General features: G+C 37.2%; 1 protein-coding gene across 1 annotated transcript in view; it reads right to left on the bottom strand.

Moving 5' to 3' along the window:
* Nucleotides 1–27,809, bottom strand: part of CTNND2 (catenin delta 2) — a 667,983-nt gene that overhangs the window by 13,525 nt on the left and 626,649 nt on the right. The window contains 3 exon segments of the mRNA XM_033064576.2: nucleotides 3,269–3,395; nucleotides 22,308–22,392; nucleotides 25,710–25,920. Coding sequence (XP_032920467.1) covers nucleotides 3,269–3,395; nucleotides 22,308–22,392; nucleotides 25,710–25,920 — 423 coding nt within the window.

The raw sequence follows: 27,809 nt of genomic DNA, 5'->3' as shown, positions 1-27,809 counted from the left end.
CAGCCCCGCAGCCGCACAAGACTGAAAACACTTTAAAAAGTACAGAGAAATATCACACACTTTTATCAAACTGCTGAGGTAACTCGCCGAGGTAACTCACCCCGATAACAACCCCCGCCCCTCAGTAACGCCGCCATCCACAGGCAGGCAATAAGCTGTTCTCTGATTGGTTCATCGTCGGAACAACGGGAAACCATGGATTTCAAAGTGTTTCGGCTCGGGACTGGACTGGTATGATACTAGGTAAGGGCAGATATCACATTTTTGTCCATAGATTAGCCGCACCCAAATATTAGCCGCACTTCCGGGTTTCCACCAAAATTTTTGTCTAATTACTGCGGCTTGTATTCGTGAAATTACTGTAATACAAACTTTTTGTGAAGCTTGACCTAGAGGCATATCTTCCAGCATCTCTAAACTATGCTACATTTTTTAGTTAAGCAACACTGAAGTACTTGCACTCAAACTATGGAGTAGGGAAGCACAAGTGATGTTGAATTGTGCTTTGATTGGTTTTGCTGGGCCTGGCCTCTGAATTTACAGAGCAAATACAGGACAGATGTTCCTTCTTATGAAGCCATTAGAATTGGGGATTGCTTTTAAACTGTTTGGCAATAGTGATGTAAATCTAAAGCTGATAATCTGGCAGATACAAAGAAACATGACGTTAAACTACCAAATCACCTAATGGCAGCTTGAGTCTAATGGGGAGCAGGCCAGAACGCAAACCTTGAAAAAGCAGACAGACACATTTTGTTTCACATACTCTGGTAATGGTTATAAAAACGCTGGTGCTTTGAACAAAATTGACTGATACAGATAAAATCATCTCTCTCTGTTCCCTGTGGGAGTTCCCTGTCTCTTCCCATGAGAGGAAAACTACTTTCTGGCAAGCATTAAAATGCAGAAGCACCCTCTTTCAGAGTTTTTACTGGAAGCAAAGATGAAGACTTTGGTTGATATTACACTGAAAATTGACATAATGTTTTTCTGCTCTGACTCTTAAAGGATACAGAAAAGAATACAGAGCTCTCTACAGTGGTTATCATTCAGTTTGTTGAGCCTGTTATCATCCAGTCCTAGGGATGGATGGGATGGTGTGAGTTCATTCACTTCAACTTTTTACCCCAAGGTAGGATCCAGTATAGCAACATAATTCTTGACAGATTTTAATCTGGAACTAAAGATCTCTAATGACAGAGGTCACATAACTGCTCCAAGCAGTCTTTTCCAGTCCCTTCTTTTCCCACTGTTAGGAAATGTTCCCTGATGTCTAGCCTGACTCCTTGCTGCTCATTATTTCCATTTGTCTGCTATGAAAGCAGAAAAAGTTCACACCATTCCTCTTCATGGCTGACTGTTACATGCTTGAAGACTTGGTGTGTACCTCTTCCCACTGTCTCCATCTCATGTCTCTTATACTTGAGTTAAACAATTACAGTCCATTCAGTATATTCTCACATCCTGGTTTTTCCACCTTCCAATTCATGTGTGCAACTGACAAAAATCCCCAGACAATTTCTAAAGAACTTTAATCTACTCAGACATTGTCCTTATAATTTATTTTTAAGGGATTGGTTATTTTCTTCCCTTTGAACATTACCTCCAATTTCTCAGGATCACTTTGAATTTCAACAATGCCCTTCAAAGAATATGAGTTTCTCCAGGTTTATGCCATCCACAAAGCTAACAGGTAACTTTTGTATATTATCTGGGTCATTACTAAAACCGCTGAAGAGTACTGAACCCAGGCTAGGCTCCAAGCACAGCATTCTGCCATTTTGGCAATTAACATTACCCTTTCCTTCTGAATGGTTTTCAGTAAGTTTTTTATTTACCACACAGGATGTTTTTCTGAACTGTTGACTAGCTTGCCTTAGGCTTGTACATAAAAATGCTGTGTGAAAGTCTTACTGATCATAGGACATTGCACTTACTGATTTGAATCAATGCTTACATTTGATATGGATACTAGGGGACACAGCAACTTACATTATTATGTAGAAATAGATACTTCTAGAGTTAAGTAATATCTTATGCTCCTACTACCTTTGAGCTGCTCAGGTTCTGATTATTTATTCTAGCAATTTTCTTGACTGACATTGAGCTGACTGGTATGTAATGACATGGACTCTTCTTCTTTCAGAAATAGCCACTCTTATTTGTGCTTTTCCAGTCTTATGATAACTGATGACAGCAGTAAAATTTCATCCAAAATTTAGAGTAACAGAAGTGAGAAGATAGTTCTGGCAAGAGACAGAACTAAGATCTCAGGGCCAGACATTTCAAGTATCTCGCACTTACAGTCAAGGTGAGATTTTATAGAAGAAAAAAAGGAACAAGAGCCCTTTATGGACTTGTGTATTGCAGACTTTAAAAACAGAATAGCAGCTCTCACTGTACTTCTGGCTACATTTTCACATCTCCTCAGTTGCTGTTCTGCAGAACTAAGATAATTAGATAATGAGACATATAGATAATTAGCAGTACAATTTTCTTAAAAAAAACCTATGGCATAATAGTAATCATAAATTTGGCAATTTTAATCCTAAACTCTTGGTGTACCTATGGAATTACAGCATTTGATTGAAAAAGCAGTAGAAAGGCCACTGAACGACTGGCCTTGAAAATTTTTCATTGGGAATGTCTTTATCTAATGAAGGTATGTTCTACCTTAGAACAAAGTGAGGGAAAGATTACCCGATTTCTAGACAGAAAAATTAATTTGCACTACGGCATTAGTTGAGATACTTACATTAGTGTGCAGATCATATAGAATTGTTAATAGCTGGCATAAATATGCCATCAATGTTACAGGAAGATGTGTAGACAAATCTGTGAAACTTACCTATGCACATGTATATACACACATACCCAGAATAAAAGCTGACAAAAAAGTAATGTGGGTCTTTAAACTTCTGCTAAGTGTGCAAAATGGTTATAAACCACATAATGGCTTTCATAACTAGCAAAGTGAGCAATAGAATTTCCTGATGCTACCAATGGATATCATTGCCCTGAGACTTAGTCAGGTAATCTCCCATCAAGAAAACACTTCGGGAGAATTTATGACAAAATGTTATGGCATAATCTTTCTTTTATAAAACTTCACCATGAAAAGAATTAAAATCCTGTTTTGAACAGGTGATTTGGTGACAGTAAAGAATACACTTTGTGCCCTTCCACCAGAGCTAACAAGAAATCCAGATGTCAGGAAAAACAGCGGTGATGGATTGATTACCTCTGCCTTTCCTTGGCCAGGCCTTACCTGAGCGGTTGTTCGGAGACATGCGCACGGGAGAGATGGAGGGCGTGCGGGATGAGGAGTACGGCCTTTGCCGATCCCGTTCTATTGTTGAAGATGAGGCTACAAAGTGATACTGTGACCATCCATCCTGCAACACCAAGAATCGTGACAACCGTCAGTGAAAACGCCGCACAGTTCCCCGCTTTAAGTTGAGTGTTTTTGTCTGGTGCTTCCACTAGGGATACACCAGTAGGCTGCTGTCTTCTTCCTGCCACTGGGTGGTAAATATAGTTAGTGGTGCAGGACAGGATGTGCTGACTGCACTGGCACAGCAAGATTAAAAATAAATGTAGGAAGTTCTATAAAATAACATATCTCAGAAAGATTCAAATTATTAGTCTATCTGTTTAATATCTCTGCCTTTTCTTCCTCCCCTCTATTTTCACACTGTAAACAGAATTCCGGCTTGAAATATTTTCCATTTTATAAGGAGGTTTTGGAGTAAGCAGATTGGGAAGTCCCACAATTACCAGACTGCACATCTATTTAGCTTAGTTATACTAACTGCCCTTTTGCTCACACATGAGAGAAAAAGAATCAGTGCATTTTCCTTGTTCCAGTTTTCTTCAAGGCATACAGAATGAAAATTCTATTCATTCTATTTAAAACTATGTTAACAGTGACGTATTAAAAAAATGCAGCAAAATAATACAAATACTAGAAACAGCTAGTTCAAAAATAAAAAAGGCAAGTTTAAATAATTCATGTCTTATTCCTGCACCATAATGTAATGCAACAATCCAAAATAATGTACTCCACATTTTATAAACGTATTACATATAGTCTGAAACTGTCATGACAGCATAAACTGACTTCTGATAGTGTTCTTATTACATGACAGTATTCCAAATGCCTTTAGTATTGATAGATTGCAACTGTCTTTATCAGAGCTTAATATTGACTTTCAATCAGTTACACTGAGATTTCCCAGTCTCACAGTTTTAAAAATGCCCACTTTCTGTTGGGCTCAGTGGAAATTGAGTCAAGCACCAGGCACAGTGGTAAACAAAAGTTTAGCAATGAAATGCTGAATAAAAATAAACACAATAAAACATTACCAAAAACCAGTTGGAATTTTCCTCTTTTTTACAGAAGAATAATTCACAGTTGGGGTAGTAAAGAATATTCCCACCCCCTAACTCAGCTACTCCACACATCCAGCAATGAATCCCACCCCTTTCCATGCTCTGCCTTTGCTCAAGGTATCTGTCTGACCTCGTCCCTTCCAAAGATACCATGGGCTCTCAGAAGAGAAGATGCTGGAAAATCCCTTTTCCACGAGACTCTTAGAAAAAAGAACTCAGCAAGACTGTGACACAGCAGGGGGAAAGAAGATACTCTTAGTTCTTATAGAGGGAAATTCTATGAACGAATTAGGACAGACAGAGGTGACACCTAACTACAGGTGCTGAATGTCTGCACTCCTTGTGCAATGTGCTTGTACAAACAGGGGTATACTTCAGCTGCAATTTCAAAGACAAAATGTGGAAGAGTGAAATCTGGGCTATGACTTTTACAGTACAGCCAGGACTTGCCCTGGAGTCAGTAATGACTCTTTGTTCTCTATCACTCATGTTTAGGACACTTCACTGAACTGCCCCTCATATTTAATCACGGTGATATAAGAAAATATAAAGGAGAAATCTAGTTAACTGATAAAAAATAGCAAGAGTAACTTGAAAAAATAAATAATTGATCTTTAATACTACTTCCTTAAACCAAAATTTTCTATCTACAACCTTTCCAATCTATATCTGGTCTCCAAAATTAGGTTTCTTCATAAACTACATCCTCCAAGCTAGAGGGAGGGTTCATGATAATGGAAGAAAAACATCTCTGAAGCCCCCACTTCTTAAATAAAATAAATAAATAAAATTTCTATATGTGATATGTACATATATATAAAATACATGTATTTTAAAGAAGACATAATAGTTTATAGTTAAAGTTATAATGAATAGCTTAAGTACAGTAATCTTATCCAAGCATCAAGATGACAAATAACACATATAGCCTTAATTTTTTGTCTCTGATTAACAATAACTTGTGCATTGATTTCTCTATTATAAAATGTAAGGAGCAAACATGTGAGAAGCCCAAGCCTTTATCCTGATGAAGAAAAATGGTTTCATTTTTTCTCCTTCTCTGGGGTCAGAATTTCTTACACGAGAGGTGACTATATCTCATTCTGTTGTAGCTTTCTACAAGAGAATTTACTTTTGTTAAAAGTAAGTTTTCTTTTAAACACACTGAAGAAGGGGAAGCTACAAAGAGGACAGACTTTAGATCTGACAGAAGGAGAAGGGATGCACTATTTATTACTGTCTACCTGCAAAAGAAGAGACATCTACCATGCTTACATAGAGCGAGGTAGAAATGCTTCCAGTTTTGTGGATGTGGATACTTTCATGGCCAAGTATTACGCTCCTTTTGCACTCTTGCATTCCTCAAGTAAAACCCTGGTGTATTGTTCAGAAAAAAGTGATGAGTCTTCCCCTAAGTCTTTCTTCCTGTTGCCCATTCCATCAGCATTGTATACATTAATACTTTCAGCTTGGTTCTGACAGGAATCGGATGAAATAAATCCCTGACACCTGCACCGTCCCACAGACTATGCAGGAATAGCACATGGCACGAGTTTGCTGCACACGATATCAACAGGTACTTTGTCAACATTGCTGCCTCAGACACAGCACTGCAAGGTGCCTGAGCAGCAAGGAGAGCTGTTTAGGATGTTGGCACTAGCACTCTTTTCTGCAGCAGATGTTTTCCCTTCTTCTCTTCCCTGCAAATTTTCATTTTTTCTCTCTGGTGACAGTAGTGCTTATAATGAGGTCTTCAAATAAATTCTGCTACAAACTTTCAAGCTGGCAAGCCAGATCAGCTCAATAAGATAAATGAAGCAAACAATAAACCCCAAGACAAGTTTTGTACTGACTTGACATTGCTTTTGACTAAACAAGGCATACTCCTATCACTGTATGACAACTTTTATGGTTTCTGTTTTTCAACAGACTGTGGGCAGCTCCTAGATCTCACAGTATTTCAAAACACTAAGACTTTAAAGTTATTTAGCTTCCTTCTGCACAAGGAACAAGCTTCTTTCCTTGTAAAGGTAAACAGTTTGTAACAAATTTATTAAAACGATCTCCATCAACAATTCCAAAAGCTATTAGTATTAAATATTGAAAACTAATTTTTAAGAGCCTAAAGGGGGTATTTTCAATTTAATGGCTAGATAAATACCACCTGAAATGATGGCTGCTTTCATTAGTTTGTTTCAGGTCTACTGCCTGTAATGAAATTTAATTAAGTTGTTTTGGGTACTTAAAGGTACAGTGTACATCAGTGTCCTGCAGAGAAGAAAGCTAACTCAAGACCTAAGTATGTGAGACCGAATTTAAGAAACCCATTTACTAACCACAAAAGTGATCTAGAAGAGGAAGAGCAAGACAAGAAGATTATATAAATTAGAAAGCAATTAAATGCAATTCTGTTACAGAATGTATGTATTTGTTAAACTGCAGTAATTAATTATAATTAATAGGTGGCAACTGCACACTGTAGGACAGAGAAAAATCAGAGTATAGAAATACCATTATAAATCCTTCCAATGCATCTTCCACGGGCCATTTGCCTATATTTTGACTATACTGAATATATCCATTATACTATTATACCAACTACACTTCATACAGTCCAAGTGTTAAAGTTTGATTGGCAGTGACATGTTTCTTACAACATCCTCTTGCAAAAGCTGACGGTTAAAATTGGGATGGGAGTTGGATGATGGCTATAGAAAATTAAAGTGATATTGTACTGTCTCTGATCACTTTTTACTGGGCTTAAGGGGTGAACAGGTTCTTTATCTCCCTGCTCAAATTTCAGTCATTTTGAAAAGAAGTAATTTTCATCAGGCCCAAGTGAAAATAATTAGTTTGTCAGGGTGACTAAACTTATTGTGCCAAACACCTATTGCACATGTCTCATGAAAATATATATTTTTTTTTTACTTTCTTTTCTTGATATTCTCTTTGTCTTTAAAATGTAAGGGCAAAATGGAAAGCAGATTTCTATTGTGTTTGCAAGAATTTCAAATTTTCAGAAGTCACTGATAGTGGAGTCCTTGATTTGAGGAGGTGATTTGTGGAGGTGGATGATATCAGACACACCATTTTCTCTCTTGTAGTAAAGCAACATTGTGAGGGCTGAATTAAATTAAGCTCTGATAGGAACTGACAACATGTCGACCCATTAGGGAACCAGAGCTCCTGCCTGAAGAATTCGCGGACAATAGAGGACTGGGTTGGCCAAGGAATGCCCAGGAGTCAGTGAGGATATGGTGCCTAACCTGGATACCTCATGGGATCCACTCAGAAAGAAATCCCACAACAGTCCATGTGCTAATAGCCATGCAGCACACGTGAAAACAAGCCCTATCCTCTGACTGATTATGTTAATGAGCTGCTATAAGACACTGACTTGAAAAGCACTGAGAGCTCTAGGAAAACTGTATGATATATGATGGCTGTATCTTCCAATGCTGAAGAGCACAGTCTGCTCTGACTCGTGGGCATAGGTGCTTGAACATTGTCAGGAACAGAGAAGAGCATCTTCCTATAAACAGAAAACTTCTACTAGAGAGAAAAAATTAAGATGATGCAACATAGTCAATAAAAAAACAGCTAAAGCCTGAAAAACTGTAGATAACGGTGTCCTGCCTTCTTGAAATTTTTAGCATCTCCAGAATGGTGCTTCTTGCTTCAGGTCTGATACTTTTGTAATCTGATTTAACAGACATTTTACAGATAACTTGAAGCACACAGGACCAGACTTGCTTTGTCATCCTACTTCCTTATCCATAAGTCAGCCTTTTACTGCATCCAGGATATTAATTGCAGCAATAACTGTTCAGATAATGGTTATAAGCTGTAAAAATCTGAAGTTTTGATAGACAACCTCTTGCAGGGATCAGTAACTAGACCCACTGTGGTGGTAGAAGTAGGTGACACAGCAACAAGGCAAAGTGCCTGTAAGTAAGTATGTAATGTGGGATCTACTTGCTTTGAAACTCAGCCAGACACTGTTCTGAGTTGCTGGTGTTGATTCCTTCACAAGCTAAAGCACCACTGTCAGGTTTAATGAAACATCCTGACTGGTGTGTGCAGCAGTGTGACGCTGTCTACAGCAAAAGATAAATCTGATGTGAACTGAGTCAAGGCTCATCAGACTTACACAGGTCTGGGCAATTCTTCAGTGAGTATTTGCTGTCACAACCCCAATAGGACACAGCAGAAATTAGAACTGGATCAAATAATCTACATACATTGCCATATGAAAATTATGTGTATGACCTGACTGTGGTGAGAAATCTGAAATGGTCACAAGGTTGGGGTGATCCACAAAAATATCTCATGGAGCTCTCACATGGGATTTCCAAAATAATGTGTTTTTTATGCTCACCAACAACTACCCTTACTTATCATTAGAGTTTCAATCTGGGGTCATATTATTTTGTTTTAATAAAATAGAAAGAATAAATACATTTCCCAGTGTTTCTGAACAGATACCAAGCCAGCCTCATGGCAGCAAGGGAGGAAGCTAACTAGTCCCCACCAACAGGACTTGCGCACCACTGGAAGAAGTGACAAGGAAATGTCACCCTGAGCTGCAGAGGAAGACATGGCCAGACAACTGCTCTCTAAAAAAGCCCCTGCCTTTGTACTTGAACAATATTTACTTTGGAAGAGGGATTTCAACTAAATTCTTACAGCTTCAAAAACTCTAAAAACACGCCTGAAAAACAAACCAACTAGTGTTACATAAACTGTATAATTTAAACCCAAAAGTGTTTTTTAATTTTTTCTTTGAATTTACAAATTCAAATTTGATTTACACTGTCAAATCCTATTGACAGTAAATGATTCACAACAGTATTGTTTTTTCTAGATTTGCTTGTGTTGCTTTCAGAAAATCTCAAAACCAGAAAAGAATTCCTGGGCATTGATCTGCTTTACCATGTATTACAAATAAACTTTATTTTACTGCCATAAGTTACTCTACAATTCTAACGAGTTCTAACATTTTTAATTCTAGGATTTTATCTTTTGCTTCCAAAGAGAAGAGTAGGGATTGAGCCTGGAAGATCCGGGTGTTCTCCTAGCTGACATGTCCATTTGGTTTAAATCCTTCATTCTGGAGTGATTTCAATGCCTTCAAAAGGGCAGCTGACCCCAAGTGTCCTGTTTCTCCTCCTCTCCCAAAGAATTATGAGCCAAGCACCAAAATCAACAGACCCAAAGTGAAGACATGCATCACTGAAGCTCATCTTAATCTGCGGATTTTAGCATTTGTGCTTATAGTCTCATTTCTACAATTTATGGAAAACAGAAGATTATTTTAAAAAGAGAAATTCATCAAGTTTGGGGGCTTCAAAAATATTACATTACATTAATTTCACGATTACAAGCCGCACCGTTTGGACTAAAATTTTGAGCCAAGGCAAAGACCACCAGCAGCATGGCCAGGCAGGGCAGGAGCAGGCAGGGCATCTGGCAGAGTTCCACTGGAGCAGCCACCTCTCCCAGGGACCCTCAGTCCCTGTCCCAGTGCCACGTGCTGGGGCTGCCATGTAGCTCCACAGCTGGTGCAGCTGTGTGACACATGCAGTGCTTCCATCTCCTCTCTGGTGCAGTGGGCTCGACCTCAGCACTTCTCCTCCTACTCTGAATTCCAGTGTACAAATGGTTTTTACTTATAAGTGACCGTTTCACGTCCCAGACACAGCAGAAGTTCAATTGCTTAAGAAGTTGAAAAACAAATACATATTGAAACACGTATTTAGGGCAGCATGAGGCTTAAAGAAGGGCTCCTAGTCAGACAGTCATTAACTGCAGCAAAACTGTCTGGCACTGGCTGAGGATTATTAAGTTTTCTGTAGGCTCTTTGAAGTGACATTTTCAGAATTGGTGGTTAAACTCATTTTTTTCGAAATGAGACACATACCTCCCAGCCTTCATCTCAGCTTCTCTGAAAGCAATGCCATTATTCTCCTACTGTCAGCATTCCACCTCAAAATAATCTACAATATTTTTGCTCCCTGTTTTTCTCTTCCATTGCTGTGCAAGGGATACTGCATCCTTCTGAGAGTGTAATCTATTTTTTTCTTTCAAAATACCACAGATGGCCTTGGTGACTTTTCTCTTTTTTTCAAATGCACTTTTTGATGCACAGTGTTATCATCTGCTAATCACGGATCTTGTACCTTTAATTTTACACCTCATCCCTTGATTTCAGCTATGAAGAGACACACGATGAGGGAGAGATAGCGCTAATTGCCAAATCTATTCAAGTGAGAAACAGCAAGGAAACTATCCCTGGTGGTTTTATAAAGTGCAAGTCTTGGATGTTTTAGGTAATCAGTGAGGCATTGCTTTACCTATCCATAATTAATTATTGATTTCCTGTTGTGTGAATTGCAAAGATGACAAGACCTAATCTGATGAATAAAATAGCTGCAAGAAAGGAGAATACTATGTGAGGTAAAGCATGAAGGACAAGATTTCAGATACAGCAGAGTTCATTATTCATTTTGCTAAGGTTATGTGCAGTCAAAAAATAAAACTTCTGAAACACTGCAATAAAATGAAATAAATTCATTTTTCAATGTATCACTTTCCCTCTTACATAGAAATAAAATTATTTTAATATATTTTAGAGGAAATGAAGGCAGTACTTGGCCCTTCAGCTAGAATTTCTTTTCTTCTATTTTCTCCTGCACAAGGTATATAATTTAAATTGTTAGAATCACAAAAGAACTATTCTTGCTTGCATCTTGTATGTACAAAAAAACCTTGCTTGCAAGAAAATGTGTACAATGATTTTTGATTTGTATTGCAATTTTCATTCCAGTAATGCAATTCCACCTATCTTAACACGTATATGATCTAGAAATGCAAACTCTGGCTCTTGGCCACAAAATTTCAAGTACTGCTTTATATTCAAGGTCAGTTCCTTAAATCTACTGTCCTTCCAAAGGCTAGAAATCAATCAACACCTCCAACTCTTATTTTTCATGCATTAAACCATAAAACCAACCAGATACAACTCTTCTATTATACCTGTGAGTGTAAAACATGAAAAAATTGTTATCGGAGTAAAATTTGCACCATTCACCCTTGTGGTAAAGAACAGCAGAACTGATGATACTGACTGCGATCAAGAGCCATTTGAAATTTGTGCTTCCCAAAGAGCAGCAGCGCAGCTGAAAACAGAGGATCATTTTATTCAAATGTGGAGCTGTCTGACATAATGGGAATCAGCGCCCCTTCAGAAAACTCACTGGAGGAACTCACGCTGTCCTTGGTTTTAGGTCAAAAGTTTGTGCAAAATACACTTAAATCAGAGAGTTAGAGATGCCAGTGATTACTGCTAAACTGTGTGAGTTTAATGATATTGTGCTTTGAACATGTAGTTCACCAGCACACATGGACATTAATAATGAGAAATGCACATTATTTTTTACTGATACACCTTTAACGGTTTCTGATTCACAAAGTAAGTATTGTTAACTCAAAGAGAAACACGCTGTTGGACCAAAGACTACAACTCTGAAATCTGAGGATCCTCAACTTTCTCTAAAAGCACTCAGTACAATTAAAAGTAATAAAACCAATTCAGAAACTTCCAGTGAAAGTTCTCATTTCTACTTTTTGCAGGAAGAAGTAGCTACAGCTCTTTCATCAAGACAAACTGTATCAGTAAGTAAAGGAAGTAAAACACTCAGAACAAAGCACACATACTACAAAAGAGACTCCTTTCAAAATAAAAGGTTTCTTTCTTTTTTAAAGTCTGAAATGGCAGACATATTTAGGACATTTTTGAATTCTGTTAGCAGTTTCAGGAAGAGAAGAAGGAAGAAATGAGAAGAACTTCCTTGTATTTTCCCCCCACTCATTATTAGATCATGTAGAACATCAAAGAACTGAAAGTAGGATATTGATGCAGCAGCTTAATATTTCATTGACCTTTGATTGAATTAACATGTACTGGCCATATTGAACAAACACTTTTAATGTCCTTACAGAACCCAGAAGAATGAGGATAATGATAGTGCAAGTACAGCAACACAGCTCAGCATCAGCAAAAGATGCCCACTGTTATGCATCTACTATCCCAGCTCGACTGTTTACCTCTGACACAGAAATAAAGCTGTGATTGACACAGGAAGTAAATGATTTCCCTCCCATCTGTGCTCCATGAGTGTGCTATTACTGCAAGTAAAAGTTCTACTGATCTGATTAATTTGCAAAACTATAAGCAGCCATCCAACACCATTCAACAATTCTGTTCAAGTGTGCTGTGAGGAACTGAGTTTCTCACCCATACTCTTTACTGCACATTTACTTCGATCTGTGCCTGAACCTAGATACGCAAATATAAAGCATGCAAGTTAATTAAAAATGACAGTTGGTTCAGAATGGTAGAAATCGTATTCCTTGAATGCATTGTGGAAAAAATATTGACATCAATTACAAATAGTTTCTCTTTGCATGTATCTTTAAAATACCTTTGAAAGTCTTCTTCAGAAAGACTACTGGATTTTTTTTCAGTGTTGTACATTTGAATCCAGCTAAACGTTGTTTGCCATTAATTAATGTTTATATTAATTTTAAAATATTTAATACATTATTTAAATGGACTAAAAATGTTCCCAGTACCAAAAGATATGTAGTTAATTTTCTTAGGTCTCTATTTTCTATTCAAATATTAAAATCCAATTTTATTCTGAGGTACCATACTTTTGAAAAAAACATCTGTAGATGTGACATATGTATAACCTTCTGGATTCTGGATGCCTCTCATAGCTCTACCCTAAGGATATTTCAGAAACTTCAGTTATACAATTCCCTTCAGAAAGAAGGCTTAAGTTAAAGATACTGACTCCTGGATGCATTTTAAATTTTCAGAGAATTTCACAGGGTGGAGTACTTTGGGGACAGACATTACAAAAGTATGAGATTAAATTTCTCTTTTCTAAATCTGTACTTAGCAACCTTGGAGTGGACTTGGGTTTTTAACTAAACAGTACCTCATCATTTCCTTATGAATCAGCTAGAGCTTACCACAAGACCCAGCACCTATGCTGAGGATGCTTTAGTGTCACATATATATGACTTATCCTAGAGAATTGTTTGGATAAACTTTGATGCTTTTCTCATTTGTTTAGCACCTCTGGAGTCTAGCAGATTTTGGGTGAGAATGGTGGCAGCTTTCATGCACTCCTCAGTGATTAACTGGAACAATTACTACCAAATTTGGTTGTTGAATTGTTGTTTGCTACAATGCTCAATGCCAGAGGGAAGTACTATCACGCCCTTAATGCCCTCAGGGGAAAAGTAACAGTCAACTACAGTTGTAGATACTTTCTAAGCTCACAACTACAACCATTAAAGTTTATTTCTTTGTTTGGACAAATTACAGAATCACAAAATCTCCTGAGTTAGAAGGGACCCATCAGGATCATCAAGTCCAACCCTTGTTCCTGCACAAGACCACCCCAAGAGTCACACCATGATCCTGAGAGCATTGTCCAAACCCATCTTGAACTCTGTCAGGCAGGTGCTGGGACTACTTCCCTGGGGAGCCTGTTCCAGTGCCCAGCCACCCTCTGGGTGAAGAAACTTTACATAATATCCAACCCACGGGTATTGTGGGCATCATCTTAAAGGCAGCATCTTCTAAGTCTACTCTGTGTTGTGTTTAAGTTTTACATCCACACAACCTGATTGTGTATACATATACATGTATGTATGTACATTTACAACCAAACATACAGATAAGTTGCCCAACAGAAACACAAATATTTGGAAAAAAATCCACTAGTTTTGCTCTAATTTTGTCCAGTTATCATGGCCAATTAAAAAAAAATTCTCATTCATTATTGATATAGTACAAGTAAGGGCAGGTCTGTTTTCATGAAAAATTATTATTGATAATGAATTTTCAATTCAGCTCAGACTATCTTAGATTACTATTAATATTTTCAGTATGATCATAGACATGGAAAATGTTTCAATATGAAACATATAAATACTGAAACATAACTAAAGGAATGGTAGGTGATATGCCATAGTAAATAAAATTTTTTTTGAGGGCATCACAAAGACTTTGACTATGTAAAATGCAAAATTTTAAAAATAAATGATTAATCATTTATTAACACAGCAAATTATGTAATCCAGAAGGATAAAACATTTGAGAGCATCTTCTAACAACTGATGCTGAAACATGTGATTTGATATTCCTCCTTGTGTTGTCATTGTGATATAGGTAAGAACATGAATATTTTGGATTGCAAAATATTTTCTACACTCTTTAGGTCATGTAAAATATATTTTTATAATAGTAATCACTTTCTATCTTTCTAGTAGTTTCAGATTGTTAATAAACTGAAAGTTAAAAGGAACTACAAAAAAATTACTAGAGATTATGAAAAAGCTGAGGAAATCAGAACATATTCACTTGACACCACAAATGAAATGATAATTATGGGCATTTAAATGAAATGAAAACAACATTCAGTTTGACTTGGCATTTTGAAATATTTTGTTATTTTTTGAAATTGCTCTTCTTAAAAAAAGTAGCCAAAATATTTCAAATAGTAGTTCAGCTAGGTGAAAACAATATATGTTTTGCCAAATGATAAGATTTTTCTCTATTTTTAAAAATTCAGGAGTGGTTTTAACATCACTTTTCCCCTGTGTGAATATTCCTGACTACTTCTGCATACGCCAAAGAGTTTGCCTTTATATGTCAGTTCAATTTATTTGCACAATTTCCTCTTTAGGATTCATGACTTCTCTCATGATATGTAAATTCCTATTGTATAGACAAATAGGGTGTTATTCAAGCACGCAATTGGCAATCAAAATCCAGAAATGTTAAAATTTTCTTTCCAAAGGTGTGAATGTTCCTTAAAAAAAAATCCCTAGGGACGTTTATGCAATCAAAAGAGGAAGTAAGTTAAATGGTGAGTTTACGTATATGATGCTGCTGCCTAGTGCAAATTATGCTGAAAAAGTAGCATCCAGGTAAAAATGAAGTTCAAGACTATCAAATCATTGCTCACTGAAGAGGTTTTTGTGTCTCTAAGAAATAATGTGAAAAGATTACCATATTATTCTTTGCTCTGCAGCAACTACCTATTATTTCCTGCAAGAATACAAAATATGCCTTTGCTTTAATGATGAAATTCTTCATATTTGTGTATGCATTGGGATAGGCAAACCTATCTTACATGAACACCAGAATGTAATATTCAGTATAAAATGTAGAATTAAGAATGCACACACACACACAAATCAGTAATGCCAACTTTCTACTCTAGTACCAAATCCAATGACAATTTCATGATTCAATACAAGACTGCCAGTTGATAAGCAAGCCACATTTAAAATGCTTAACAAAGGCAAATCACATATTCTTTAAGAAAGAAAAAAAGAAAGTATACATTTGAAGAGTATAACTCTTTTGCTATATTGGTTATAGAATCTGTTTGTACTAAAATTATTCAGAAGATGCTTTAAAAAGGCTTGAGAGTATTTTACTTCAGCAGAAATTCTCCACATTTCCTTTATTTAAAGTCAAATTAGGGCTTTGCCTAGTTCCTAATTAACAAAAGAAAGTAATGTAATATATCAGATGATGAAATGCTAGGTGCTTTAACTATATCCCTGTTAGCTGAAGATGAAAAGGATTTACTCTAACCTTGAAAGATATTTATGTCTGGAGTATTTAAATGAGATCTTCTCTGATGTCTTCTCTTTTCCAGGCAAACTTAGTGCAAAAAAAAACAAAAAAGGAAAAAATAGCATAGCTACTGTGTTCTGTGGGGCCATGAAAAACATATAAATTCCAATTTCCTCTAAATATTTTGTCAGAGATAATATATAGACATATATGTATGACTGCGCATATATATATCTCTGTATATGTATAGTAATATATATATATATATAACACGCATAATACACAGACATAAACACAGTCCCTCCAAGGACTTACTAGGATGTTGTGCATATGCAGAAGGTATTTTGGTTTTCCCGTAATGCCACAAAGTAATATTTTATTAAGAAAAAAAATACTAAAAGAAAAAAAAAAATAGTGCACTTGGAAGGAAATCGAATTTTAGTACCTCAAATTAAAGACTGCCCCTAACAAAAAAAAAAAAAAGACAGTTCTGCTAATTCTCATCACCTATAATTCTGTCTGAAGGAAACATTATCACTCTTAAAAGAGATTTTGAAAATTAGCATTTTAAGAATTTAATCAGTCAGACATGCTGATTTTTCTATAGATGTGCCAGTTTACCTGGGATCCCCTTATTGAAATGTACAGCTAATGCTTTTTTTCTTAAGAAATGCCGTTGTGCCAGAAAACAAAGCAACGTGCTTGATAAATTTAATCTGCTGTTGCAACACAGTGCTTATCAGCAGCCTCCCTTCTCTTTGAAAGGTTCAGACAGTCAGGAAAAAGATCAGAGAAATGCTAGAAGGACTGCCAGGGAACTGCATGTAATGCACTTGTCTTTCTCACTGGTATGTGTCATCCTCAAAGAGAGCTGAACTCTGCACACCTTCCTTGAACATACTCTCCTAAGTGAATTTGGACACTTTCCATCTAGAACCCACAGGGTTCAGAGAATTAAACTGTGCAACTTAAAAGCTTATTCTTCAGTTAGGCTTTGTTAGTTTTGATTGAAAGGTCTCCTGTAAAGCTGTTTTGGGTACAAATCTCAGTATGCATGAAACACAACAATTCAAGACTGGTCAGCTGATAGCCAGAATACCTGGGTTGGGGAATAGATTCGGGTTTCTTGGCTCTGGGAGAGAGTATGCTGAGCGTGCCATGACCCAGAGTCGTGGGTTGGTGAAAATCCTCTGTCATCAGTCACACTGAAGCTTGGGGACGCCCACTGCCATAAATCAATCAATCAGTCAATCATTTATTAATCAGGTACTTGCATTTTCATAGTTAATATAAAAATGGGCTCTAGACAATGCCTTCTCTATAATGGTACTTTAGCTTCATATTACAGAAGGGGGTTTATCTTAAATTAATTCATCCTTTTTCTAAGAGGGTGACATATTAATCTGAAAAAGCTTTTGCCAATTGTACAGAAATAAATTAAGCCCCGCTGAAAGATCAGCACTGCAAAGTACATATGCTCATGAACAATCTGAACACATGAATACTTCCTTCAAGTCAAGCCACTATTTTTGAGGAATTATTGAGCTCTGGATTTAGAATTTAGGTCTTTAATGTAGGGTTTAAGTTCTGCACCGACCTTTTCACTAGATAAATTTAACCTAAACCAGCTTCCTTTTGGGGGATGTCTGACTGATAATAATAACCTTACCAGAAGAAAATCCAAATGATGTGTCCCAAGTCTACATGATAGGACGTTGTAATTAACATTTTTAAAAGGTGAGTAGGTACATTTTATTTAAGAAAAGACTTTGGATTCTAAAATTCCTTGAGACTAGGGTTTTGAAGTTTAACGCTGTCAATTTTCATGGAACATTTAGTCATAAAGGACTTTCTCATAAAGTCATCTTTTTATTATTTTGAAAGTCACATTAAAAGCAAGACTTTTACTATATCCACACTGCCTTAACTGCTTTGAAGACTTTAGGCAATTCTATGTATTTTTTCCAAGCAATGACAGATGAGGCCATCTTGAGAGTGACTCCATTAAATGCCTATCACAAAAGTATCCCTGCTGTAAATGGCACAACACACATTGAAGGACAACTGCCCCCAACAGCCTCCCTGGTTTCCAGCTTTGGGTGGTGGTTTTATTCAGATGGTAGGCAAATGGGACAAACATTTCTAATATTCTGTGCAGAACAGAAACCTACCACAATAAAGGGGAAAGAAAAATATTTTCTACAAATTCATCATGACCTCTACTTATACACTGGAAGACAGAGTAAATGTAAACATAATGATAGAAAGTAGACATATTTTTTTGGAGCCTGGGTTGTTAGGCAAAGTAAACCAATTAATAGAAAACATACTCTTCCTGACAGTTCCTCCAGCTCTTTAATACTGCACTCATTTAATGCTAATTGAAGATTGTTTTAGCTAATAAATTTTCTTTCATGTTAAGCTCACTTAGCACAACCCTTTTGCTCAAATTTCCTCATGTAATTTAACAAGCTATCTGTATTTAAGAGTAGTTGGTTATTTTCTTGAATACTGACATAGACAAGTGTTTACCAGCTAATGGAGATTTGCACTCTTATAGTCACATCTATACCTTCTCACGTGTCCTCAAATCTTCAACCAGTGAATGCCCTAGAGACTGGAGTGGGGGAAAGAGATACTGAATCAAAAATAAGTGCTTTTAAAGAAGCGACGAAGTGGCTCCTAGCACCTTGCTTAAAAAGCATAAATGGAGCAGGATGTCTCTTTCTGGGTGTTGTAAGCAGCACTTATTTGTCCTGCTACCTCTAAAATATAGGTTGCCAAGACACTTGAAGAGGAGGGGTGTACCAGGAGTTTGAAGCATAGGAACAAGCTGTGGGATAACTCCTTTACCTTGTTCTTCCAAAATGTTGAGCCACTGACCTACCATTAAGGATGTTTGAAAATCAGATTTGAAGTAATTTGGAACAGACTCGTGAAAACAGAGACAGATAAATGATAATTTATGAATATATGTCTTGCTTGTAGCAAACAAAGAAGTTTGAAAATGACGATACTGTCTTTGGGAGACCATATTTCCTCTACTGATGAAAAAATGCTATCACCTCCCTTCTAGAAATTAATCACACTAAAATAATTTAATCATTGCCTATATGTAACTGAACCTGAACATTGTTTTCCTCTTGGTGGACTTTTTCAGACTAGATTTCTGTACTAGCTATTGCTTGTAAATTAAGCAGTATTTCCTATGAGTTCTTACATGATGAAGGACCTGCAACTTTTGGGGTGGCTGGCAACTCCTTAATTTCAAGACTAAATTAATTGCTTCCTCTTTGTCTGTCAAGCCTTCTTTTTTTTTTTTTTCCCTACAGTTCTAAGACCAGAAATTTTACATTTTACAACTTTTCCTTGTTGGACTGTTTTAGGGTAGTGAACCGCACCGGGGAGCAAAATTGTTTTTTTCCTGTCCAGGCACAAGCCTACAGAGGACCATCTAACACTATTGCCTCACTCACAGATCTGAACGCTGTTTACTTTCTATGTCTTTTCCATGCCAGCCCAGCTTAATGAGTCTGTGTGTCTCTCTAAAGCCACAACACAGCTGTGACCTGGAAATCCCCAGACACTGGACAGAACCTGCTAGTGGAGGGTACAGGTTGTGGCACGGCTCTGCAAACACAGTGCATAAGACATTACCCATCCACAAAAAAAGAGCATCCACACCAATCCCCAACCTGTTTATCTGCTTCTGGCTGTAGGATGTTCCTTGCAATGTTGAGCAAAATTAGAAAAATGAAAGAGGTTTTAGTGTTTTTGCTGATCCAGTCATACTTGGACTTAATATACTGACTGGTAATGTATCAGCAGTAAACATGTAATGTCTTCTTTGCCCATTAATAGAAAAAATAATACTTCTATTCTTTTTACAACTTCTTACTTTATTGTGAACATGTAGCTCTAAAATATACCACAATTCAAGCTATTTGGTTGCATTGTTTCTCAAACAGAAGATAAGTGCTGCTGCTTTCACTTAACTATAATGGGATGCTTGCAATTTCCTTGTATTACAATACAAAATTGTGTCTCTGTTGGCCAATTCTTTGAAAGCAATTGTATAGATACTTCGGTATATGGGAGCAAATTGCTGATTGTTATGCAATGGGATTTACCTGCACTTCAAAAAAAAGATGTACAAGTGCAAGATATGGCAAAGTGCTGATCGTATTACACTGTATGTTCACTCATTTTTACTGATACATATATATTTTAATGGGACAAAACAAAGATTGCATTGGTCCAGTATCTTTATATTACATAAGTAACTGACTATTAGTATAATGCAAGCTTCTCTAATTTTCTTATCATAAAACCATTGCCATTGCCTTCCAAACAGTGGTTAAACTCAGACAGCCAGCATGAGTAAGCCTATTACAGGCAAGTTCATTAAATATTATAATTTTATAAAGATTTTTGTATGTATTTCAACAAAAAGGAGTATTTAAAATTAACTATCTGAACATTTTGATTAAAATAAACCATATTTATACAAGGTTTAGCAGCACATATAATGGCATGCGATTAGTAAACAAATATGTAGCAGAAACTGATCTTCATTTTAAGATTTTGTGCAGGAATTAAGTAATATAAACATTAATTCTCTTCCTGATAATATAGACGATCTGCCTGCTATGAGTGTCCTGAAAGCTACCTCTAAAGTTAGCCTGTCCAATTTTCCATTTCACAAGTATGTATTTATGGCCATAGAAAACGCCCTTGTAAGCATGCAAGGTACTTAGTACCTGAGCATGCTTAGTATGTAAGTCCATCACCAGCAGTCACAGCAGCAGTCAACAGTGTCCCTTAGGTAGCAGTAAACTCAGCAGCCACACAGCACAAACATTATTACCTCCTGCATAGAGCAACCCCAGAAACTGCTTTTCCATCACAGCATATATATACAGACAGAAGGTTGGACATGAGCCAGATATTGTAAGAACCTCTAGGAGATTATGGTGCAGAACAGCTCAGCCACCCACACACACAGAAGTCAGGCTATGCACACTTCCAGTGTGTTACTGCCTTGGATCAAGAAAAGCCTACTCTAGCTAATGTTTGTTCCCACCTCTTAATGGGACATTGAGGACCAGCTTGTTACTTGGAATGTCTTTGCATATGGTATCCCTAGGGTTGCCAAATATGACTGAAAATACTGGAAGTGAACAATGGGAGAGACTCAATAATCATCTTCCTCACTCCTCACACTTGACACAAGCAGAGCTGAGGCATGCAAAAGAACAGCATTTCACACAGAGGGTCAGCTTCTGCCAGCTTGAGATTTGGTGCATACCTTTCATGTAACTAAGCTATTTTCTTGTGCAGAATACATACAACACAGACCACAACACTGTGAATCTTCCCTACTTCACCATCCTTATGTCTCAGCTTTAACTAGGGCCTGAACTGAAGATGCCACATGAAGTCTTTAGCTCTCTCTGATGAGATTTCAAATACAAATATCACTTAGATAAGATGTGACATTCCAAGCAAGAAGACCTTGAAGAACTAAATCTGCAGGCTGACACCCACATGGAATTCAGTTTAGAAATATCCAGCAAGAATTACTGTAAATGTTTTCATTTACTAAGTAGACACTTATGTTTTAAAGCTATATAGAATGTTGTTTCACAGTGTTATATTATTCTACTGCAATTTATTTTCAAGAGAGTTGCAGGCCTGTGGGAATGGCATGGCACTATAGACTCAACAGACTGAAAACCAAGTGCATGATGTCACTGTCTGCTGACTGATTAGAAACAAAACTAACAGGTTTCAGCCCAGCTCCATATGTAGCTGGTCCCTAAGCACCACTCTTTCAGATACTCTTGTTTACAATCTCATGAGGAAATCTGGGAGCTGAAGGGCTGGAAATCTGGCAATCTCCTCAGAAAAAGGTGAGGAGGTGTAAGAAGGACTGTTCCAGTAGGAGAGATTACAAATGTTTATTCTATAAACAGAGGATTTCACTCTCCTAGGCTGTCAGATCCAGCATCTTTTGTACGAATTTATTTAAAAACCAAATTCACACCCCCTTTTCACCACCACACATATTTTCAAAGGGCATGTCAAAAGTAGAAATTACAGAAAACATAAGAACTCCAAGTATCTGAAACTTTAAACTCCAAGTGAATTTCCAGTCACATAAAAAAATATTTTGGTCTAAAGTCTCTCAGCCCCCAAATTTGGATAACAGTAGAAAAGATGATAAATCTAGAAAAAACCCAAGCCTTACCTTCTTGTAGAGACTTCTCAGGTCTCTGTACTGCCACATACTATTGAGGACCTGAGATGCTGCTTTCACCACTTTAGGCGAATGCCTGTTACACACATACATTAAAAAGGGAGAGAGAGAAAAAAAAAGAGTGAGAAAGAGACTGTTCAGTAAAGAACACCATCCATTCCAATTTTCAAATGCATCATTATGGTTTTAAACTCACAAATACAGTGTGTTTCAAGTATGCCATAAGATCTTTGCTTGGTATCTTGGAGACCAATGTGTTTTAAGCAAGGGCAGTACATCTTATTTCTATAGTACTAATCAGTCAGTAGGGGGCAAAACTTGTGCATCGCAGTACACACAGGGATTTCTGCTGAGAGCATAGTAAGAGGAATAGGAGCAATTGGCAAAATTGTTGAGGACCCAGCTGGCACTATGTACATCTAAGACATGCTACAACTTTTGGCATAAAGGACAAGGAGTAAGAGCAGAATTTCTTTCTCTGCAAGTTGCTAACTCCAGTTCAGGACAGTGTGCAGAACTCATTAAGCTCCTCTCAGCAGTGGCCAAAAGAAACTCTAGATAGGTGATGAGCACTGGTTTTCAAATGCAGAGCCAAGAAGCTGAAATACAACTGATTAGAAAAAATTATGATAAATTTCATTAGGAATCCAAATGTGGACTAGGATTTTGCTCACACCATTATCCTTTAATGACAGCAATACAATGTCATGTTGAAAACCATGTAACTTCACATGGTCTTTCTCTTCAGACAAGTTTTGAAAGAAGATCTAAACTATTTTTACAACCATCTGGTGTCATAGATTCCTGCTGGAATATGTATTTAAAAAATAAAATTTTAAAAAAAGCAAAAGAAAAATAAAAAATCAGAGAGTATTCGTCTCAGTGAGGAAGGGTCAAATAGAAAATGACCAGGAAGACAATCCAGCCCATTAAGGAAGCATACACTGTGCAGAATCAAAAATACATATAGAGCACTAGAATGCTCAAAAACCTTGCAAAGGTCAAAGTCCAGAGTGAGGATTGATGGGCGTTCAGGGCAGTCATTGAGGTGATTTATGTTTTACTCAGTAGAGGCATATGGTTTGAAACATCAGAGAGAAACCAGAAAACCAGCAGCAAGCACAAGTTACTGCTTTGGGCTGGGGCCAGGCTTTGGTTCATTCCGTGACTTCTGAAAAGGATCACTGGTAGGCTGACATGCAAGCTGGTAAAGCATTGTTATGTCACAACTGATTCATTAACACAAGATTTCCCAGTAATTTACTTGGTGCTTTTTCCCCACTTCGATTTCATTTCTCACCCAGAGTACAGAAGTAGGTGGGTAATTGGTGAGTAAACAGGATTTTGATAAGCTCTTTCAAGTATAATTGTTTTTATTATACCTCCAGCTGTGCTGAATAGTAGGGTGCTGGTAAGCATGGAGTAACCAAGAAAATAACTGTGCCCACCACTCCATGAGTACTAAGGAGAGGAAGGAGCTTTGTGAAGCTGATACGGGCTTGGCCAAAATAAACAACCTTATGAACACCAGTTCTCTCATGCAGTCCTACAGGGAGACTGTTCAAGCCCTGGGCATATTCCAAAGGCTATCAGGGCCAGCCTCACAGTACTGGCACTGATACATACCAGGATGCATGGCCAGTTCAGTATCCTGCACATTCAGAAGCAGTTGCTCCATAGTGGACAAAATGATTTCATACAGAAGTGATTTACTGTATTAAAGTGAACATGTCAGAATTTTCTATCAGTCCAGCAGCCTCCACAAACAACCAGCAAGCAATTTTGGTTTTCAAACAATGAATTGTTTGAACCTGTAAGAAACCAAACCAAACCAATAGCACATAGTACTGACATTTCTGAAAGCTGAAAAATGGAGCTTTTACTTAAGATGGGCATTTGCAGCATTGTGTGTTGACAGGTTTTCTTGCTCTAGAATTGCGTAACCTGTAAAAGTAATAACATGGGAGTGCAGGTCAAAGCACTTGAGAGGAGGGATACGTATCATGACTTGGAAGGACATTTTGGAATTACTCTGCTCTACATCAATTAGAAATAGATGTATTTCACAGTTATGAGGGATATTCAGACAGGGAATTATGCCCTTGGATCCTCCTAAAACTGCCCATGATACTTCAAAAATTCCAGACGCAACAGGTATTAGTATTCTTTACCAGACAATGAACAGGTAGACAAATGCATTATTTGAGGAAATACACATTCAGCTTAAGAGAAATGGATATGAACCTGCTTGCAACATCAACACATTTCATCCAGGAAATATAAATAAAAACTTAGGTAGATTTAATAATAACAAAATGCAACTATAAATTAATTGGCAGAGGATGGGGAGCTCCCACAACTAGAATCACATACTTGGTCACACTAGTTTTTATCCCTTACAATTTGAATGGAAGAATGTTTCAATAATGAATTTTGTATGAAAGGAAAAGGGTGACAATAGAGGAAAAGAAATGTGATTAAATTATATTGGCAATGCTCCGATCACATAGGCGAGCATAAGTTCTCATACCAAATGTAGGGTGCATAAATCTTTCCTTCAGGTTGTGGCCTGGCTTTGTGGGGCTCTTTAAGAGCTCTGATGCTGCAGTAGGCTGTGTGATGACAGCTCCAAGTAGGTGGACTGATGGGTTTTGTACACTAGAGTGAAGGCTTTTTGTTTTCAAACTGCCATAGTCCCATTGCACTATACTTCATCAGGTTGACAAATATGAGAACCAGGCTATCTGTTTTAGGCAAAAGAAGGATAAAGAGTGAACTCTTCATGAAGAGTGTGTACATAGCCAAACAGACAAGATGAAACCATAGCTGTTCTGAAAATGTCACAGTTGTGGGCAAGATATTTTTTGCCTCACCAAACAGCCTAATGGCTACGGCAGAAGCAACGAGTCAAAATCCACGGATCTACTACCCAGCTGGTGTGAGGGAAAAGGGTGCTGTGAAGAGGGACAGTGATTTTACATTCTTCACTCCTAGATCAATAGGAGCAGTACCAGAACTTCCTTTCAAAGGACCCCTCCACCTGCATGTCATGCCTTGTGTAGGGCACAATCCAACTACTCTGATCTCTAATGCTTATCAGGATCTTCTGCAATTGCTTGGAGGTAGGGGTTAACCGTAGCTAATTACTCTTCCTTAAAATGCCCACAGAGTGCACTCCCTGCACTGCTGATGGCACATCAAAAATAAACCAAAGCAGAGGGAGACTTTTAGTATTGGCATTGTCTGTTTCTTGTCACCCTTCGTACTGGCCATGTGATTTCTGATGTAACTAAAGAATTCAACTTGCGATTGCACAGAGAAGGCAAACACATTCAGGACTAGTAATAACGACTGGAGAGGTTAAAAAGGTGCAAGGTGATTTTCAAAACATACTTGTCTCCTTTACTCTTAGATATGCCAACCAGTTTCTCAATGCCGCCTGCGTCTCGTAAGGCCTTGGCATTCTCCATGTTTTTAGTGATGACTTCATGCAGAGTGCAGCAAATGGCAGTAACGGTGTCATCAGACATGGCCTTGCTTGCTGAGCTGTTGCTGTTGTTAGCGCCTGGCAGTCGGTGGACCAGATCCCTCATGGCATACTTGCCTTTGTTGAAAGAAAATGAAGGGAGAATTCAGAAGATACAGCAATAAAGGGAGAAGTACAGGGAAAACACGCACGACTAATAGCACCATTTGCATCATTGCACGTAATCTAATTGGACATTGATATTATTTTGGAGCAAGCCATATTTATATGATTGCACGTTCAAGCATTTCACACAACATGGACTCTGTTAATCCTTCCACGCTGCTTCAGTCAGAGACTTCCCATATGGCTGTAAGAGAATGGAACTGTGATGGTAAAGGCCAAGTATATGCACAAAGATAACCTGAATACCACAATTCACAGACCTTGGCAAGTCCTCATCTCCCACCAAACAACTCACAGCTTGTTACCATAAATGGAATGCACATCAATTGTTAAAACCACAACAGTGAATGCAAACCCAATGGTGTTATTTGTAAAAAGGTCTTCTCTGAAGACTGCTTCACGTACAGGGTTAATTCTATTCTACATGCAGCAATTTAACTGAGTTTATCAGTGTTTCTTAGACTGTCTTGTTCAAGAGGATGCCATCTTTTTCACAAATCCTTAGTTGTATGCACAGCACTGACCAGAAAAGGAGCCTTTCTGACATCTATTCCAGTCTGGCATATTGCAAGGATTTACTGAATAAAACACTAACCTCCAGAACATAAAATCTCCTAAAATGAAAGGATTTTTTAAAATGGTCACATCAAATATTTAAAGTAAAATAAATGCTGTCAATTATGTTTAGGCTTGATGATCTTTTTCAACCTAAATGATTCTAGGATTATTATAATTCTTTTTCATGCTTAAATAAACAGATTTATTTTTCAAAATTGCACCTAAAAGTCACGTAGTGCTTGTGAAAATAATAAAAAAGTAGCATCTGAGAACACAAATATGATATAGGTATATAGATATATATGTATATATGGCAGGTTAGCACCAACACAGATACACTAGAAGCCTCACATCAGTTCTAGAGGATTGCTATTAGGGTGAATGGCTCCTCAATCCTTCAATGTGGTGAAGAGAAGATCAGAGAAGGTGAAGGCCTGATGAAGTTATTACTGAGGTCAGTGAAAAAACTCAGAATCACCTTTAGTGCAGCTGTGCTAGGAATTTGCACACAGCAATCACCATGAGTGCATCATGCAGGATGAAAAGGACAGGAAAATTGGGAAATATAAACATAATTAGTAATCTAATCTACATTACATTTTGTGAATGATTAGGTATGATTATTGTGTATAATATGATAATCAGATTTTGTGGTTAACTTGAAAATGTTCTGATCAATTAGTGTTTATGCATACTTATTAAAAATCTTATTTCTGAATTCATAATTCAGTTGCTTGTATCCATATCTGAAAGTAGAGGCAAGAAGAAAATCACATCTTTTAACTATTAGATATTGAACCATTTTTATTTCTCACAATTTTGTCTGCTGTGGCAGAACTACAGTGAGTCATTTGAACAGAATATTCGTAATACAGATAAAAACTTAATCTCTGTACTGAACTGTTAAAGATTATCAAATAGGTGTTAGAAAATACTCATTCTATATTATGTAAAACCATTCCTGATTACAAAAAGCATTAGACTGTCTACAAAATGTGTACAGTAGGATTTGAATCTTACCAGTGCATTGCAATACAAATACAAATCCAGTCCTCAAACATTTTTATTTCTTTGAACTTAATATCTAATTTACTTGCACAGTTACAATTTTAAGCAATACTATTAATATCAGACATAGAACAGTTAGCACCTCTTTCAGAAATTATTTGTTTGAGCAAACTGAAAATCTTACTTTCCCCAACACATTTATGAAACACTGTTGCAAAAAATTCTGAAATGTTATTTTCACCTGCATCTGTTTGTTCTGTGCTACCTGAACACAT

This window comes from Catharus ustulatus, chromosome 1 (assembly GCF_009819885.2).
Source record: "Catharus ustulatus isolate bCatUst1 chromosome 1, bCatUst1.pri.v2, whole genome shotgun sequence".
Lineage (NCBI taxonomy): Eukaryota > Metazoa > Chordata > Aves > Passeriformes > Turdidae > Catharus > Catharus ustulatus.
This window is presented reverse-complemented; position numbering and strand designations above follow the sequence as displayed.